The 19330-nt window shown below is 46.2% G+C and overlaps 3 protein-coding genes across 3 annotated transcripts in view; 1 reads left to right on the top strand and 2 right to left on the bottom strand.

Moving 5' to 3' along the window:
- Positions 1 to 19330, bottom strand: part of CD86 (CD86 molecule) — a 175406-nt gene that overhangs the window by 38773 nt on the left and 117303 nt on the right. The gene's annotated exons all lie outside the window — the stretch shown is intronic.
- On the top strand, positions 1185 to 10224 carry LOC127386057 (cystatin-B-like). Its single transcript, XM_051622530.1, has 3 exons — positions 1185 to 2386; positions 7259 to 7360; positions 9802 to 10224. The coding sequence occupies exons 1-3, from the start codon at positions 2321 to 2323 to the stop codon at positions 9928 to 9930; spliced, it is 297 nt and encodes a 98-aa protein (XP_051478490.1). The 5' UTR covers positions 1185 to 2320; the 3' UTR covers positions 9931 to 10224.
- LOC127386062 (cystatin-B-like) lies at positions 13961 to 18943 on the bottom strand. The gene is made up of 3 exons (XM_051622543.1): positions 18803 to 18943; positions 15603 to 15704; positions 13961 to 14825 (listed from the first exon to the last, which is right to left on the bottom strand). The coding sequence occupies exons 1-3, from the start codon at positions 18866 to 18868 to the stop codon at positions 14697 to 14699; spliced, it is 297 nt and encodes a 98-aa protein (XP_051478503.1). The 5' UTR covers positions 18869 to 18943; the 3' UTR covers positions 13961 to 14696.

The raw sequence follows: 19330 nt of genomic DNA, 5'->3' as shown, positions 1-19330 counted from the left end.
CTCTGACTTCTTCCCTTCAACCAGTTCATTATCCACCTCACCACCTGACCATCAAGAACACACTTCCTCAGTTTATCTGTGAGGATGCTGTAGGAGACAGTGTCAAATGCTTTACTGAAATAAAGATAAACCACATCTACCGCCCTACCATCATCTATCCACCTAGTTACTTCCTCATACAAGGTTGGTCACACATGACTTACCCTTGGTAAAACCATGTTGAGTGCTCTTAATGACCCCCTCATCCTTGATACGCCTAGAGATAGTGCCAAGAACAAGTTATTCTGTCACCTTTCCAGGGATGGAGGTGAGGATGACCGGTCTATAGTTACCCGGGTCCTCCTTCTTGCCCTTCTTGTAGACAGGAGTGACATTTGCTTTCCTCCAGTCCTCAGGCACCTCTCCTGTTGCCCACAGCTTACCAAAGATGATGGAGAGTGGCCTAGCAATGACCTCCACCAGTTCCCTCAGCACCCACGGGTGTGTTCCATCTGGACCCATTGATTTATGGATATCCAGATTGCTTAACTGATCCCTAACCCAATCCTCATCCACCAAAGCAAACTCCTCCTTCATCCTGAGTTCTTCTGAGGCTTTAGGGATCTGGGGCTCCTGGGGAGAGCCTACAGGAGTAAAGACAGAGGCAAAGAAGGCATCAGCACCTCTGCCTTCTTTATATCCTCTGTCACCAGGGCACCCACCTCATTCAGCAGTGAGTCTATATTGCCTCTGGTGTTAGTTCTACCTGCAATGAAGAAGCCCTTTCTATTGTCTTTGACCTTGCTAGCAAGGTTTAGTTCCAAGGAGGCCTTAGCTTTCCTGATTGCCTCCCTACATCCTCTGACAAACAGTCCTATATTCCTGCCAAGTGGCCAGCCCCTCCTTCCATGATCCATAGATTCTCTTTTTCCACTTGAGTTTGCCCAGCAGTTCCTTGTTTAACCATGTGGGTCTCCTGGCTCCCTTACTTGATGTCCTACCCATGGGGATGCTCTGATCCTGAGCTTGCAAGAAGTGGTCCTTGAATGTTGACCAACTATCTTGAGCCCCTTTACCGTCTAGTACCCTGTCCCATGGGACTTCTCTTAACAATTGATTGAAGAGGCCAAAGTTGGCCCTGCAGAAGTCCAGAGTTGTGGTCCTGCTAGGGATTCTGTTCCTCCCACGCAGGATCCTGCACTCCCACCATCTCGTGATCACTGCAGCCAAGGCTGCCATTGACTGTCACCTCTTCAACCAGACCCTCCTTGTTGGTGAGCCCAAGATTCAGCAGCACTCCTCTCCTAGTTGGTTTGTCCACCATTTATATCAAGAAGTTATCCTTAATGCACTGGAGGAACCTCCTAGACTGTGAATGGCTGGCTGTGTAGGCCTTCCAGCAAATATCTGGGTATTTAAATTCACCCATGAGGACCAAGGCCTGTAGTTGTGAGGCTGCTTTCAGCTGCCTGTAGAAAGCCTCATCAGCTCCCTCGTCCTGATCAGGAGGTCTGTAACAGACCCCCACACCTGTATCACCCATGCCAGCCTGCCCCTTGATTCATACCCACAGACTTTCCACTTGCTCCTCATCAGCCTCTGGACAGAACTCAGTACATTCTAGTTGCTCTCTCACATAAAGAGCAACTCCCCCACCTCATTTCGCTCACCTGTCTTTCCTAAAAAGGACAGAGCCATCCATGACCACATCCCAGTCATGTGAGCTGTCCCACCATGTCTCTGTAATTGCCACCAGATCATAACCCTTAGATAACACACAAACTTCTAACTCCTCCTGTTTATTCGTCGTGCTGCCTGCATTGATGCATTTTGTCCCACTTGGAAGGCTATTGAGGCAATCCAATTTAAAGCTGAATAGGACCTGCACTTAGGAAATTACTGCATGCTTGCTTCTGATATTGAATGGTATTGGGAAATACTAGGTGTGACTCTGATCTACTTCCTTAGACTAGTCATCTGCCCGTGGGTGGAGAGGCAAGAGGTTCTAGTTTCAGCCCAAACCAAATGTCCTAAAATGTAGGTGTGTGGAGGCTGTTGTTTACTTTTCTTATTGATGTGGGAACTATATACACTTAATATTTTAAAGTACTTTTTCCTATTTATTAGTATTATCAGTGCTTTACATTGCTTTTCTGTCCTGTTTTCCCCAATTTCTCCCCCTTTACAGTTCAGTAATGGTAGGCTCCATATGTTACAGGTCATGTGATTCCATGACACATGTGTATGTATATATACAAGATGCCTGGTGACTCTGCTCAGACTGCACTGAACTTCCCTCTGCAGAACCACCTATCACTTCACGGAGAAGTTACCTGCCACTATGATGACTGGGGGCTTATCTGAGACTAAGCCTGCTACTCCAGAAATCCAGCGTATTGTTGACGAGGTGAGTTGTGACCTAGTTGTGACCTAGCTAAAGATGAAGTCTCTGCCTGTGAAGGTCTGAGTCCTGAAGCTTGTGTAGAGGCTGGGAGACCAGGTGTTGATACTGAACCAGTATTTAAACTGGAGAAGCTAGTGCTGGAAATGGGAATCCCCTTGTTTGCCAGTAAGTCTTCTCTCAGCATTTTGAATAAGACAGACAAGCTGCTTATCTCTCCCATCCTTGTCCATAGCCAGGCACCTGCAGTTAATTTTTGCATGTAGTTCAAAGACCAACTCTACTGTGCCAGCACTGAGGTCACTTGTTTGACGTTAAGGGTGGTGTGTTTGAAGGGAGAAGATTGTATGTGGCAGATTAATTCCTCACTGAAGGACATGGGTAGGAGAAACCATGTGGTAGTATGCACTAAAAAAAGACATACAGGACAAGGCTACTGATAAACCCCATGTTCTCTGCTGGCTTCTAGCGCTTTCTGGAGTCACTGCTGGGTGCCAGTGGGGCAAGGTCAGCTTGGCACAAGGCAGCTGCAGGGCGAGTCCATTTGCCACAGTGGCTGGTTGCAGGCAGTGGTCCCTGTCATGGAAGCAGCTGTGTGAACACCACCTCTGCAGATCCTCTAATGCCCTGCAGTGCAGCAACTCCTAAAAGAGTATGAAGCGCATCCTGACGTGTGGGAGGGGATGGTGTAGCATGGGAAAGCTCCATTTGTGTCTTCCATCTTGTGTTTCCACCCACCCAACTAATCCCCTTCACCCTCCCAGCTCTGAAAGGTGAGCTCTTTCCTCTTTCCCAGCTGCACAAAGCGTAACTTACATCTTCCTTGAGGAAACAGAAGTAGGGAGTAGAGGGGCTGAACGTGTTGGGCGATGCTGCTGCACACTGCCGGTGTGCTGGGCTCCCAGCTCCCTCCTTTGCTGTGCTGCAGAAGGAGATCTTGCAGGCTAAGACCAGGCACTGGTGAAACTAGACTAAGGTGGGATGTCCTATGCATGCAGAGGGGCAGAACCACCAGGAGAGATCTGTAAATAAGCTGGGTATGTTGGTGTCAGACACCAATACTCTCTGAGGAGGTTCTTTTAGATACTCCAGACGTGGAGGGTATAATGGTTAATACCAGTTCTATTTATTCAAAGGCACTTGATGTTATATGAGGTTTCTAGTTTAGCAGTGGGATACAAATATCCAGGTAACACAATACAGATGTCAGTTACTCTTAGCAAAATACAGCAATTACAATACATATTTCAGTCACAATACCAATGTGATCTCCATTACTGGTCTCTACAATATGCTCACTGCACGATGCTGGGTGACCCCCGACACCAGGAAGCAATATGTGGGTTGAAATGAGTTCCAGCCTGCTGTTTTCTTCAAAATTATTTTATCAAATGCTTAGTTTTTATACTTTCTGTTGGGCAGAGCCACATACTCATCCCCCTGTAGTGGTCTGGCTGTGTGAAGGTGTTCACATTCTTATAATAAACACAGGGAGTTACACCACCAGTTAATCCACTCAGCTAACATAGATGTTTATCTAAAACAAACACCCTCTGGTGTCCTTTGTTTTGAGATAAAGTCAGCTTCTTTGGAAAAGCTGTGGTCAGTCACATCTTGCATTATTTTCTGAGTTTCACAGGCACATTACCCAGCTCTTCTGAAATTTCTTCCATTGTAGAGCTTTATTGATCAGTCACAGCTGGGCTTGCTGGAGTTGGGCCTGTGTACATAGGGAAGGGCTGCAGTATGTGTAACAGGTTAGTCAGGGGAAAGAGAATTTACTGCAGAACAGAAAGAGAAAAGGATGATCTAAAATTGTTTGGGGACACCAAGTGAATTACTTAGGAGCAGTTTCACTGCTCCTCCTATGCTGGTACAAGTGATTGAAGAGGCAGCACTTGCAGAGATTAGAAAATCCCTTTTACCTATGCAGGAGAGACCCTAGACTTGTGGCCCCTTTGTTTGCAATTCTTGTTTCCTCACCTGTAAAACAGGGAGGGCAACTCCTCCTGCCAGCTGGGGGCTGTGAAATTTGATTAATGTGTCTGTGAAATACCTTAAGGGTGTCCTTTGACCACCGCTAGGACAATGTAACTGAGCTGTGTTTTTAGTGCTGGGCTTCGTGGTGGGTTATCAGAAGATCCTGCCCTATGGCAGCGTGTATCAGAGCTGAAACCACAGTGCTGAACTGTCAGTGAGCAAACATGCAGTGAAAAATGTGAACGCTCATTTCAGGCTGTGCTAATGCTCACAAAGTACAGGGCAAATGTGGATGTAAAGACTTTTTGTTTGATTCCAGAAGAGGACTGACTTTAATTTTGGTGGTTTTCTATTCTCAGTTAGTTCAGGGTAAATGAGAACAAATTATTCTTTGTGCTTTATTTTCTGCAAGGTGAAATTTTTGCTTGGTGCTGAGTGCAGGAGAAGGAGGGTCTTCCTGGACCTTTTCCTTTGAAAAAGCTCACACTCCACTGCAGAGGATTTGATGTGGTTCTCTAAGAAATATACTCTTGTGCATACAAACCTTATATTTGGGGCAATATTGCTCTGCTTCCAGCCAGATAACGGTGTCACCCTTTAATGATGCAATTCTGTGGGATTTTATGAGGAGCACTTCATAGGATTTGAAGGGCATCTGCAGACCTTGGGATGCTCAAGGTCTCTCTGCTCATGGGATTTCATGATTGTTTACTTACACCTGTGCCTTGTCTGTTGTCATCCTTGGTGAGCTGAGAAATATTATTTATTCAGTCTCCTTGTTTTGCTGTGTTGCCTGAAATGAAGGAATGTTTGAGATTTAAGGAACTGTTAGGCAAGAGCCTAGGAATGTTGTTTTTTTTCCATCTGAGGATTAAGGAGTGGTCTGCCTGCCTCAGTTTACTGTTCATAGATAACAAATGGGGGACACTGTGGTCAGAGGTAGGGAGAGATGGCTGAACTAGACAAAACTGGCTTTGTTTTGGTTTTATCTGAGGAAAAATTCTGAGGAATTTTATTCTGAGGAATAATAAAAAGTTGCCACTTAGGAGCATCCTAGGAGCTCCCAGAGCCAGACATCTGGAAGAGGGTTGGAAATGTAAGTTTCCATAGTATGCTGGAGTTAGCACTTCCATGTTGAAAGTATAGCTGTTGGTTCCCTGGTGTAGAAACCCCATGGAAGCTGCTGGGCAGAAGGGCATGAGGAGCCTGAATATGAGTAAAGGGGCAATGGTCACAAACTGGTAAACAGGAGATTTAAACTAAATGTAAGAAAATACTTCTTTACACTGAGAGTATGAGAGCACTGGCACAGGCTGCCCAGGGAGGCTGTGGAGTCTCCATCCCTGGAGACTCACTTGGACGTGTTCCTGTGTAATCTGCTCTAGGGGATCCTGCTCTAGCAGGGGGATTGGACTAGATGATCTCCAGAGGTCCTTTCCAACCCCTACCATTCTGTGGTTCTGTGAATTGGATAATTTCTGAATGTCTGGAAATAGTTGATCCAGATGTTCTTAGCGTGCATTCTGGAACCTGCCTGCTGGGAAGGAATGCCATGGGTAGTGACAGCCAGCCACTAATAGGTGGATGTGCTGGGAACATTTATTAATTCTCTGTGCTTGTGCAAACCAGGCAGGCAGCAAAACGTGCTGCCAGCCCCTCCCAGGGGCTGCCAACACAGGGTGCACTCCTCTGAGCAGCTCCTGGAATGCTTCTGCCCTGCGTTGGGCCATCGGCGTGGGCGTCAGGTGCAGAGGAGAGGCTGTTACCCAGCCTGCAAAAGGTTGTTCATGCTCTCTAGATGACAGAAATAAGTTCTCAGGTTAACATTCGCTGCCAGTACCTTTCTGTTGAGAGTTTGTGCCATCAGATGCAAATGACCACAGTAAAGGATTTTCTGGTACATAAATCATGATGCTTCAGACACCTGGCCAGACTTGCAGGCTGCTCACAGCTGTCTCCCCCACTGCCCTTTCAGCCTAGTAATCATACAAATACTTTGGCTCTGAAAGGACAGTACCACTGTAATTGCTGCTGAAGTTAAAATGTGCCCTACACTTCATGTGTTTTGGGAAAAACTGTTAAACTTGATGTGTTTTTTTTAAAAAAAAATGTATGTGAAAAGGCTGTAGACATCTAGAGTGTGCATATTTTAAGATCCACGGGGCTTAAATTGGATGCTATGCATAAACACATCTGACTGAACTGCGAGTGTGAATGCTGTCAGCACAGAGCATTGTTTCTTCTGGAAATGCATTACCTGCTGCTGCTGGGTACTGAAGGGCTGTTGATATTTATGCATGGCTGGGCTTGGTTCCTGGCTCACAATCTAAAGGTTGTATTTCCAGTTTGGGAGATGGAAGTATATAGCTTGGTCCTAGACCACTGTCACTTTTCCAGATCTTTGTTTGTTACATTGTTGTAGATGTTGCAGGGTGTGTTTAGTTACAGCTTTAGCAGCAGGGCTTCCACCAGCACTGGAGTAACTTTCAGGAACTACTTGATACTCTCAACTAACCCTCTTTATTTCAAGTCCTTAAAGGAAGACTTTACCCTGCTAGGGAGCATGGCTTGGTACCTAGCTCATTTGACACACACAAAAAAAACATTAAGGGGCAGCAGGCATCAGTTTTCCTATTCTGAACAGGAGTGGAACAGCTGGACAGCTGTCAGGGTGGGGAGAAATCAACTAGAAAGTCTATTCTAATAAGATTTTAAAGAATGCTGGAGGCAGTGCTGGGAGAGAGGGCTGGAGGTCTTGGTGTAAATTGAATTATTTGGGGGGTTCTGGGTTTATTTCATTAAGGGTGTGTGTTTGAAAGGATGAAAATTGGAGTGGTGGATGTGAAAGAAAAAGCCTAAATCTTAACCTTCCAACCATCTTTCCCTTTCTTTTTACAGGTGAAGTCACAATTTGAAAGCAGGGTAAACAGGATATGTCACATATTTACAGCCATAGTATACAGGACACAGGTGGTTGCTGGGATAAACTACTTTATCAAGGTTTGTATATATTACAGGAGGGAGTGCTTTGTAGTTAAACAATACAGGTGACTTGTGTTTAGTGGCTTACAGCAAGAAAGAGAATGTAGTAGAAATGTAGTAGAAAACCATCTGATGTGACTAATAGAGTTAGGTACTATCAACAGATGCTTATAACATTCCTCTGTTTGGCACTGCTGTGGAATAGAAATATAAAAACCTGTAAAACATGCACTGTGCTGCTTCAGGTGTGAATGATAACTTACTCAGTATCATCTCATTTGAAGACCACAGAGTACTTTATTAGCTCCAAGTATTTAAACTAGTCATAACTCTGCTCTCCTGTTTCAAGGCAAAGTAGCTTTCCTGTTGTCTCTGTGTCCTCCAGTGGTTTTCATTATGATTAATTTGAAATTAGCCTGAGGATCTTATGGTGAGTTAGAGTGAAATTTTTAATGGCATGCATACTCTGCTGACTAGTTTTGCATGCAAGCATGTGTGTTGATGATTTAGTTCTGTGTCATGTGCTGCAGAGCTACAGCCTGCGTTTCTTTCTACATTTTCAAAACCCCCTTTCTGTTGTAGAGGGAAAACAGGTAATGCTTAATTTGGAGCCCTCTGATAGTGCAGTTCGTCCTCTGCTGGAAAACCTTACCCATTGATGGGAGCAGCTTTTTGTGAAGTAACCTGTAAGAAGTTACTGGGCATATTTTGCAAGTGAAGGCCAGAAAGCATTGCTTAGTGGCTGGTTTTCTAGAAGTAGAGCAAACATTGCACGTGACTGCTGTGTTAAGCCTACATGCATTCAGACATATGTGTGCTAGGAAATGCTCCCTTCACAAGGGTCAGAATCTTCTTATTAAAGAAATTGTTAGGTAGGGTTTGGAGAACAGTAAATCTGCAGAGACATTATGAGCATTTGCTCCACCCTTTTCATATTTATTTGATCCCAGGAAGGACAGACACTGCCAAACTTTTTCCCAAATGCTTCCTTAAAATAACTCTTCTGCACCGTGGGCACCAGGGGATTGTACTGACAAACCATCTATTATGTGGCTAGTCCAAGTCTTGCTTAGAGAAATGATGTTTATCATTCTCTCATTCTTGTGAGAATAAGGTACCAACTAATGGAGAAGAACAATTTGCAGGAATGCTGCAATAAAGCCAGAAGTCATTCCCAGTTGCATTTCTTCTCTTAGTGCCATCTTACTGCTGACCTAGGCAATGCAAAAAGTCTGCTGTCCATGCTAAGCCTCATGAACAAACTGTTCAGAAGTGAAGATTGACACATTACTGGGCTTGGAAGAGATCCATTTATAACACTGAAAACAGAAGATTTGCCTCTTCTTTCTCAATCTTCCAAGTGACAGGAAACAGTTACTCATTTTAGCATTCAGTGGAATGAGCTCTGTCACAAGATTCATTCTTTTTCACTTCTGAATTTTCCACACCACTAATATTTTACCACCAGACTTACAGCTGAGGTGTAGTCCAGACCAAGACAAACATAGTGCCATGTTGCAGCCACTGGAAAGCTTGTAAAGGCTTCTTAGAGCCCAGGGCATTACATTTTCCCTTAATGCTATATACCTCTCACAGAGTTTAGCACCTGTTATGCTTGGCTCTATATGTATGAAATCATGCACAACTTCATAGCAAGTCTTTATGTGAGGACTTTCTGGTGGGGAAGGTGAGTTTATTTTAAAAAATTGTTTCAGCCACTCACTCCCACAAGCACCAAGACGTGTCGAGTTGTCTGTTCAGGCGCTGATGTGTTTGCAGTAATTCTGCAGACGAGGGATCCTGGCTTGCAGGTTCTCATTGCTTCTTAGGACCATGTGCTGTGTTAGGATAGATCTTTCTGTACCTTCTAGGAGCTGATACTATCTCTGCGTCTTGCCCCACCCCTGAGTCATTAAGATTTACTCAGTGTCTCTTGTCTCCTGCCCTGCATCAGCTCCTCAGGCTGACTTCAAATTAATCATAATGAACCCAACTGGTGGACACAAAGGTGTTAGGAAAGCTACTCTTCCTTGAAAGGAAACAGCCAAACAGTTATGACTAGTTTAAATAACTGGAGCTGATAAGGTACTTTGTAGTCTTCAAATGAGATGATGCTGAGAAGTTACTGAAGCAGCACAGTGCACTGGAATCTTGATGACCCAAACAGAACACCATCAGAACCTTTCTCCTCTTGTGCCTTCTGGTGTTTTGGCACCCAAACAGTCCTACTCATTTTCCATTCACATGAGTCGGGAGGTTTTTATTACAGTTCTCTACGGTTGTAAACAGTTTCTACCACCAGTTACTATTCAGACTTGGGTTAAGAGCTGTTGAAGTAAAAATGGAAATACAGTTAAAATTAAGCTCCTGAGCAAAGATATTCCAAGTAAGTAAGAGCACCCTTCTGTTTGAACCTGTTTCACCCAAGAAACTCACTTTCCCACTGTTTTGGTTTCTAGGTCCAAGATGCTAATGATGACTATGTCCACTTAAGGGTGTTTCAGGCCCTTCCTCATGAGAACCAAGGTCCCAGCCTTGTCGATTTTCAGACTGGCAAGACTAGAGATGATCCTCTGACCTACTTCTGAGAGATGATGGGGAATGGTGCCTCACTTCAGCAAATCGCATATCGATTCTGCCTATGTCAGTGAATTCAGGAAAATAAAGGTTTGAAAGCTATTGGCTCATCTGCTGTCTCTCATGTCTAGGTCTGCTGCCTGGCTAAAGCTCTTGTAGGCTCTGAAATATGGTGCAAGCCTGTTTCTGCCACCTGAGGTACTGTAGGTGTAAGAGCACACCTGTTTCAGCACCTCTTTCCAAAACACTGTCAGGCACCCTCTGAAGACAAAAACATGGGCCTCCTGAGTATACTTGAGGCCTTAACAGATTATGTACTTCAGCATATGGCTTACTGAGTTTGCTTCAAGTGGATTAAATACCAACTATTGGCCGTTCCTCAGAAAGTGTATGGGAGAGAGAATTTCTGGCAAGGGGGAATTGAGAAGCCCAACCGTGTCCCATTTTATGAATTTAGCTTCACTATGGGAGCAGGGTGGTGGGGCAGGAACAAGAGGCTTGAAGGAGCTAAGACAGCTGAGGCTCAACAATCAGGTCTTGGAGCAGGAATCAACTGTCCTGCCTTAGAGGGTGTGCTTTACTGGAGATCTGTGGAGCTCATTCCTTTATGTTTGTTTGTTTGTAGCATCAGCCACCTGCAGTGAGAGCAGTCTTCAGCTGAGCTCTGAGGTGACAAAGGTAGAGGGCAAGCTCAGTCCACAACAAAAGTACTTTCCTGTTGTTGCATTGAAAAAGAAAGGGCTAAATGATTTGGCAGAAATTAAACCCCTTGTGTTCCAGATACACAAGTTCTTTGGATTGCTTGTGATAAATCAGCTGTCTACAAAAGCAGGTGCAAATACCAAGAGTATCAGTAATACAGCCTGACTACTAACATGTAAAGGGATATGAAAGAAAAAGGGGAAAAAAAAAAAAAAAAAAAAAAAAAGGTGTGGAGAGGGGGGAGCTCTAGGGAGGTTTCTAAGTTCCCCAGGGTGTTCTCAGCATAGCCAAGTGTTTGATTCTTACCCAAGGATGTCCTATGGGGTTGGAAAAGGCTCAGCCGATCAGCTGATCCCAGAAGGCAACGGTAATCCTGGCAAAGGCCTGGCAATCGTATCTTCCTTGACATGGATGGTGTCTTCCCTAGCATCCTTCCCCTCTTAGGCCATTCTTTACACGGTTGTTATCTTACAGGTGGAGCTTGAGGGTCTCTAGTCATACATCCCTGCATCACGATTGGTGTAAAGTTCTCTCACTTTGTTTTTAAAGGTATAGAGAAAAATCAGAGCACATACTCATTGGAGAGGTGGTTGTTCCCCAGAAAGTGGGTATCTTTTGAGATGGAGGTGTGGTTTAGTATTAAAATGAGATTATAATGAACAAAGTTCACTAAAAGACGATAGTTTAAAAAAAAAAAAAGTATCAGATTTTTGGGCAAGGGTATCAAATGTGCAACTTGTCAGTCCTAGGGGCCCCTCAGATCCCCATGTTATTAGAAAGTCCAGCCACGATGTCTCCAAATGTGCTACTTACCAGTTCCATAGTACCTTCAAGTCCCCATGCTTAGCATAGAGCATGGCTGTGGTGTCCCCCACTCCACTCCACTCTCCGTGTTGGTGTCCTTAGTCAGCACACCAAGCTCCCCAGTGTTGCTAATGACTAGGGTCACCTGGGGAGTTACCGTGGTGCAGACTCTTTGCATATTACCTGCATTCCACTCTAGGTTCTGTCAATTTTGCACCTTGCCTTGAAGGTGAATATAGACTTGATTTCTAAATCACCTTGTCATGGGTTAAGGCTGGGTTGGCAATTATAAGAACAGCATAAGATGTTTACTCGGATCCCAGCAGTGGCCTTGGTTCTGCACACCATTCTCTAGCTGTAACGACAAACACTGAGCATTATCAGTCCTAGCAGCAGTGACTGAAAACATGCTGCTAATTTCACCAAGTGCAGCTACTTAGAAAAAAATTTAACTGAAAGTGAAATTAGTAGGAAAAATAAAAAGGGTTCTATCCTGGCTCAAACCAGGCCACAGTGTCACCAATCATTCCACACTTGATAGCAGCTACTCAGGTCTTTGCATTTCCTGCAAAGGAGCTGGGGCTCAGGTGGAAGACAGTAAATGTGTTTCAGGCCCTGCCTTGCATGTAGTCATGTTTTTGTGTGCTCATGAAGGATGGGCATGTAGTTGTCGCAGGCATCCAGTGCCTAGAAAAATGTGGCAGCTGTCCATTTCTCTGCATTACAGTATCCTGCAGCAGCTGCTTTAACTCTCAGCAGCTGCTTTAATTCCTCAAAGTATGAAGATGTGGCCTCTTGTGACTAGAAGTTGTCTTCCCTTGTACATCTAATCGTTTTCACAAGAGTCCTCTCCTGGAGTCTCAAGTTACAAATCTTTGAGATGCACCAAGTCTCAGATTGTCACCACTAACTTCCTCTCACAGAGTAACATTTGGAGGTAATGCTCAGCTTTTTGAACTCTGAAAACACTCCAGAGTGGGAAGTTACTGGCACCTAAAAAGACCCTGTTTCTCCAAAACTACACTATTTTAGCAAAACGAGGTGCCATAATAAGCCAGACTTCACTCTCTCCTTTTACTCCATATTAGAGGTGTGTGAGGACTCACAGGGCTGATCACAAGCAAAACAACTGAAGTCCTCCCTGGTAATGGTGAGACAGAACATGCTCCTTTTCTAAGCAATGCTGGTTACACACTCACACAGAGCACATCTGGAATAAAAAGCCCAGTAACATGCAAAGAAAGTAAAGTCACCATGCCCTCTCCTCCCAAAGCTGCGTGCTGTTCCTTCGATCTGTAGGTAAGGACATGCAGCAGTGTCATCTAGAAATGGGCTGTTTTCCCTCAGTTCAGAGGGCAGCAACTCCTGTTCAACTCCCAGATTAATTACAAGGCAAACAACAAAATTTCCAAGCTTGCCTACAGCATTTTCTGACCTGTTATACACAGTAATACGTACACAAACACACAAATAAATAAACTCAGTCTGTATCTAGTTGGAAGAGTTTGCTGGAGATGATCGAGTTCAGCCCCTCTGCACAAAGCAAGCTCAACTAAAACAGGTGGCAAAGGACTGTGTGCAGTCAGGCTTTTGGTGCTATCCATCAGTGGAGCCTCCTCAGCCTCTCTGGGCAACCTGCTCCACTGCTGGGGATTTTTCCCCCTATATTTAAAAGGAATTTACGTATTTCAGTGTGTGGCTATTGCCTCTCGCTCTGTCCCTGCACTGAGCACTCCTGAGCAGAGCCTGGCTCTTTCCAGACCCCCCCTCTTCACCTTGTCTCCCAGGGGCATCTGCCTTTTTAAGCACAGCAGTTCAGCCAGTTTGCAGTCCACTTCTCTAGTACATACTTAACCAGTTTGTCTATAAGGATGTTACGGCAGACAGTTTCAAAAGCATTACTGAAGTCAGGGTAAGTAACAGCCACAGCTCCTCCCCTGTGCCAAGATACTTATCTCAGCATAGCAGGCTTCCAACCATACTGATGAAGCACGGTTTCTCTTTTCATGACCTTTCAAAGGGTATTGAGTGTGGCCTGGCAAAAAGACTGGCCAGCTCAGCTCCCTAAGCATCCATGGGTGCATCCCCACAAGTGCCACGGCACTAAGTCCTCTTTGTTTAAATTTCCCCCTAGCCTGATCCAGTTCTGCCATTGAAATTATTCCTTTCTCCAGACTTTCACACACATCTTAGGGACCTGGAATTCCTGAAGGCAAGTCTGACCAATACAGACAGAGAAAAAGACAGCATTGAATGCCTCAGCCTTTTCCATGTCTTCTGTCAGCAGGTCCCCTGCTCCACTGAGCACTGAGAGCCCAGATTTTCCTTAGTGTTTGCTGCTAATATACCAGCCTTTCTTATTGCCTTTCTTGTCCTTCACCAGATTAAAGTAAGTCTTTCTAATTAAAATATAGGATAAACATAAGGTTACCTGGAATATGAAAAACAGACATGGGAAAAAAAATTCTGAGGAAGATAATAGCCAATATTGAAAAAGAGTAAAGAGAAAGTGAAACAGTAGTCAAATAGACCATCTCAATTTAAAAGAAATATTTATTGTTATTAATGCAGAAATGCTTGTCCAGATTAAGTTCCTTTCCAGGACTTTTCCTTAGGACTGAGAAAATAAGTAAGTTGGGGTTTTTTCTCTGGCAGGGGGATTGGACTAGATGATCTTTCGAGGTCCCTTCCAACCCCCAGGATTCTGTGATTCTGATTCTGTGATACACCCTCTACTGGACATTATAAAGTACTGCTGCAAGACAATGCAACACCATTACCAAGGGGAATGCTATAATCCTCTTTTCTCTTGCTTTCAAAATTGCTTCAAGTCAAATCTCTCTTCAGGTCTTTGCCAACAAAATACATCTTACAATTTAGATCTACAGATATATTCACAGCTGCAAAACAGCATAGAAAAGATTCTGGTTTTCCTCTTGCTGTTTGCTGTAAACTACATGAGTGTCACTCCCCTTTCCACTTCCAGACCAAGGAAGTCCACGAACAGGACTCAGCCACAGCATTCCAGTTAAGCTGCACTGAAGCCAGTGCAGCTGCTTGGGTTTGCATTAGTATAGGTGACAGAAGAGCCGTGCAACTCTCAAATTCAGATATTGCACAGGAAGGGAATGGCATAAACTGATTTTTTCCAACATTATGTTTAAAAGAAAAGACACTTTCTTTTCTCCTTTGTTGGCACGGAAATCAAAGTTTTGCAGCCTATAGAAAAAGCACATAAGAAACAAGTAGGAAAATGCACAGGATCAGCTTGCTAGAAATAAGCCAGTTCATCATGCTTAGCCTTGCTGCTCTGGTAACTGTGGAGACTCAGTGGCTTGTTCTCATGAGGAAGGCTTTTGAACACCCGCAGGTGAATGAACTCATCATTGCCAACGTGGACCTGCAAAGCAGGAAAACCAGTCAGTTCCACAAAAGTAACAGTTCCACACGGTAACAGTTCAACAAAGTAACAGCCTTTCAACCACAGGGATGGTGTAGACTAGTTTTTTAAGCATGGAGAAGCAGAGAGCTGGTAAGAAAAAACCATCCTCTCAGAAGGTGGTGTAATTTTTTTTTTAAACCAGACTGGGAGTCATGACTTTGTGGAAATGCCACTTAATCCTTCCATGCTTGTTAATCCTCCCTTTGCCAGAGATAGGGAATGTCCATATGGGGAACTGGAGTTCCAGGGAAGTGATTGATACATTAAATACATGCAAAATGCTCTAATCTTATCTGGCACAAGCAGCATTTCAGTGCTTTGATCACAACTGCTTGGCTTTCTGTGTGGCATCACTAGAGGCAGAGGAAGCACAGGTTTGATGCTTCACTCTATCTTTACACATCAGACTTCAATGAATGCAAAGTTAGTGCTCAGCATCATGGATGTGCAGTTATCCCCCAAAAACGAGTTTCCCAAATGAACTGAAAAGTAAAAATCACTATGAAACTAGAGAAGTTACCTCCATGTAATGCAGGCAGGGAGATGGGCTGGGAGGTGTGTGTGTGGAGGATGGATTAGGTTGGGTTTTTTAAAAGTACAGTTTTTTTTCTTGTTAAGGCCAAATCATAAACATCCCTCTCCAGGTAAGTAAAGGAAAAAAACCAAAAAACCCACCATCCCAAATATTATACATGTTAATTTAAAAAAGAAAAAAGATTTCTCAGTGTTCTCTACCTTGATGAAGTAGTTTATTCCAGCAACCAGCTGAGTTTTATACTCCACTGCAGTAAAGACATCAAAGGTTTTCCCTTCTTTTTCTTCTAGCTGACTTTTTACCTTAAAGAAACAATAAGTTTTTTAAGACTGCTGCAAGGTTCAAGTATTTCGGATCTAAGGTCCACGCTGTCAGTGTGCCTCAGCACCCTTCAGGTCACTGCTGCTGAATTCCCAAACACAGAGTTCTTATCTCTATGCTTCTTCTAGGTTTTACACTTCCGTACTGTGAACAGTAGATAAAAATTAAGATAATGATGTTTGGATGTTTTTGTACGTATTTTTTTTGCCCTAGGGAAATCTGACAGTGCACCTGACAACTTTGCAGGCGCAGCTCCAAAGAGTGCAGTGGTTCAGTCCTCCCTCCTCCCCTCCCCCTCACCCAGAGGATGGAGCAAGTGGTTTCAGTTTCCATCACTAGAGCTGCTATTACTCATGTTAAGAAGCAGGGAAGAGGGCAGTCATAAGCATCCCACTGACTCTGTCCTGTTCCCTACCACAATCCTAGGCGCTGTGCAAGGTTGGTTTCTTAGGTCTCAAAATCTCCTTGGCTTAGCATGTTGTGTTTCCATCAGAAAGCTGGACACTGGCTCCGTGACTACTGGACAGCTCAGAGTCATCTGCAGCTTCGAGCTTTTCAGGGTGTTACCCTGGCAATGACTCACCACAGCATGTGACAAACAGGCACTCTGAGTCAGTGTGGAGAGGGAGAGACCTGAGAGAAATACTCTCTGAAAAGACCTGCTGTCAGCCCACCCTGTTAGCTTATCATCTCAGTTTAGATTTGGGGGTCCCTGGTGGACTGCACTCCAGAGGAGCCAGCACTGTGCTGTGCCCTGGTAGGTAACAGCATACTGGGCTGCTTTAGGAACCTAGCAGAAGGAAGAGGCAAGCAAGTACTGCCCTTTGCTTGGCACTTGTTAGAGAACATTTGGAATAGTGTGTCCAGGTTGGGGCCCTCAGTACAAGAAAGATGTCACTAAATTGTAGTGAGCTCAGTGGAGAGCTGGCCACCATGAGATCTGAGGTCTGGAGCACTCATGCTGTGAGGAGGGGAAGCAAATTGCCTTGCTCAGCCTGGAGAAGAGAAGGCTTTGAGGAAAGTTTTCCAGTACCTAGAAGAAGCCAGTCTCTTTACTGAGGGGTAAGAATGAGGGGCAGAAGAACGAGATGCAGTGGTCATTAATCAAAATTGGAGATTGGATATAAGGAAAATCTCTTCCCCTGAGGACACTCTGGCAATATAGCAGACTGCCCAGTGACAGAGAGTGATTTCCATCCTCAGAGGTTTTCAAGACCTGACTGGTACAAAGCCCTGAGCAGCCTGAGGCTGCTGGCCCTGTGCTCAGCAGGAGGTGAAGTCCCTTCCCACCCAAACAATCTGATTCTATTGCAGGGCAGAAAATAATCACGCTCTGAAGCCTCTATGCTGTTTTGCATGGCCAGTTCACTTGCTCCCAGAGCAGTTACTAAAAAGCAGAAGGTTCAAAATCCCCCCGAGTAACCTCTGCCACAGGCACCAGTGAGAAGCCAAGGGCTGAACAGGCCAGGGTGGAAATCCTTGCGGTGGAGAGAGCGAGGGTCTCCTAGGCCAGGCACTGTCAGAGGGAAGCTGTCCTGCTCTGTCTCACGCTGTACCTGCTCTGGGTGAGCAGCAGCAGCACTTGCCAGGGCTGCAGTTCTTATGAAATAATATAAAGGTGGCAGGAACTGGAAAAGCAGGAACAGAAAATGTGTTTATGGCAAGCAAACTGGCAGGCTCTAACATATCTCCACAAAGATCTGATTTTAAGCAAAGTAATTTTAGAAGTCTACCCTCGTTTAAGAAAACTAATGTTTCCTTCACAGTCTGTAATGTGGATAAGACTGCATGGGCAAATTTCAGTTTGGGGTTTTCCCACGTATGTTTCATATGTTTCAAATAAAGTAACTTAAGCTGGCAGTCAAAACAAGCTGGACAAACTTTTAAATACCTAGGCGATTTTAATTAAAATGCCAGATTTTTGGTTAATTTCATTCACATCTAAATCCAGACGGGTTGTCTTTTTAATCTTCACCTTAGATCTGAACGACCAAACCAGTGCAGCCCGCCACAGAACAGAAATTCACTACTTTAAACAAATCTAGTTTCCAGTCCCTATGTAATGTTAACTGCATACACACTATCTCTAACAGGAAACGCAGGCCTTTTCAAGCCAAAACAACAACTGTGACTCTCTAAGCAGTTCTCAGAAATTGACTCATTACTGCAAACTCAGGTTAGTGCTCAGGCAAAGCACTTCTGCTTTTTTTTTTTTTTTTTATGCAAAATCATCAGATTCTACAGGCTCAGCTTGAATTTCAGCGACTGCTGTGCTGCTTGCTGGGTGCCCTGTACGTGTTTAGAAGCCGTGGCGGCCTGGGGAATGAATCCAGACAACGACAAAGAGCCTAAGAAGATGGAGCTCGCCCTTGGTCCTTCTCCCCTGGCTTGACACACCACGGCTGACAGGAGCAGGAAGCGGCAGGAACCCGAGCCGCCGTGACTGCAACCGGACGGCGGGCTTTGAAAGAAGAACTTAGCAGCGCATTTCAGACCACGAGCATGTTCTCCGTTAGCACGGGCAGCAATTTAAGCTCTGGCAAGCAGAATCAGGACTTGGAACTGGCGGTGGCCAAAGCTGAATTCCGCTGTGGGGAACAGCAGGAAAACCTTCTCGCCGATTCCCGTCACAACAACAACAACAACAAAGCGGCTGCAAGACAGACTGTTCCACAGCTCCCTGGGCTCCTTTCCCAGGAGCACGGGCCTCGCAGGGCTGGGACGTACCTGGTGGCTGCGCACAGACCCTGGCGGGGCATCAGCCCCCCGCACGGCCAGGCAGAACTCCAGCCTGGCTACGGCTGCTCCCCAAGTCCCTCCAAAACACCCTCTCGAAAGCTGCCCGGGGCCAGCAGAACCCGCCAGGCCAGGCACAGGCCGCAGAGCCCGCGGCCCTCGCCGCCCTCCCACGCCCGCCTCCGCCCCAGCGGCCGGGAAGGCGGCTCCGCCGTGCGGGGCCGCGCCCGCACCCCCCGCGCCCGCACCCCCCGCGCCCGCACCCCCCGCGCCCGAGCCGGCCCCGCGTCCGCCGGCCCTTCCTTCCCGGCCCGGGGACCCTCGGGCAGCGCGGGCCCCTCACCTCGTCCGCCATCTGCTGCGTCTCGCCCGTGGCGGGCTGGGCCGCCGAGCAGCCCCCGCACAACATCCCGCTGCCGGCCGCTCCGCTCCGCTCCCCCGCGCTGCTCGGGCTCGGGCCCCGGCAGCGCCGCCCCTGCCGGCGGGGGCGGCTCCGGGGCTGGGCCGGGGCGGGGGCTCCGAGCGGCCCTGGGGCGCTGCCAGCCGGGAGGCGGCGGGAGGGAGCGCCGGGGCCGGGCCGGGCCGGGCCGGGGTTAGCGGAGCGGCGTGGGCCCGCGGCGGGCGGGAGTCCGTCCGTCCCCGCGTCTGCCCGGTGCGGGAAGAGGAGAGCGAAGCGCACGAGGTGCAACCAGAGCCGCCTGCAGAACGAGCCGCAGGGAGGTCTGCAGCCCGTCCTCGGCAGGGGACAGTCCTGCGGCAGTGCCGTGTCAGCACAGGGCTGCCCGCAGCGGTAGGTTTTCCTTTTCCAGCGTGTCACGGTCTTCCAGCAGCTGTTAGCGGGGCGGGAAGTTCACCCCGCCAGGACCCCCTC

The sequence above is a fragment of the Apus apus genome, chromosome 1, assembly GCF_020740795.1.
Source record: "Apus apus isolate bApuApu2 chromosome 1, bApuApu2.pri.cur, whole genome shotgun sequence".
NCBI lineage: Eukaryota > Metazoa > Chordata > Aves > Apodiformes > Apodidae > Apus > Apus apus.
This window is presented reverse-complemented; position numbering and strand designations above follow the sequence as displayed.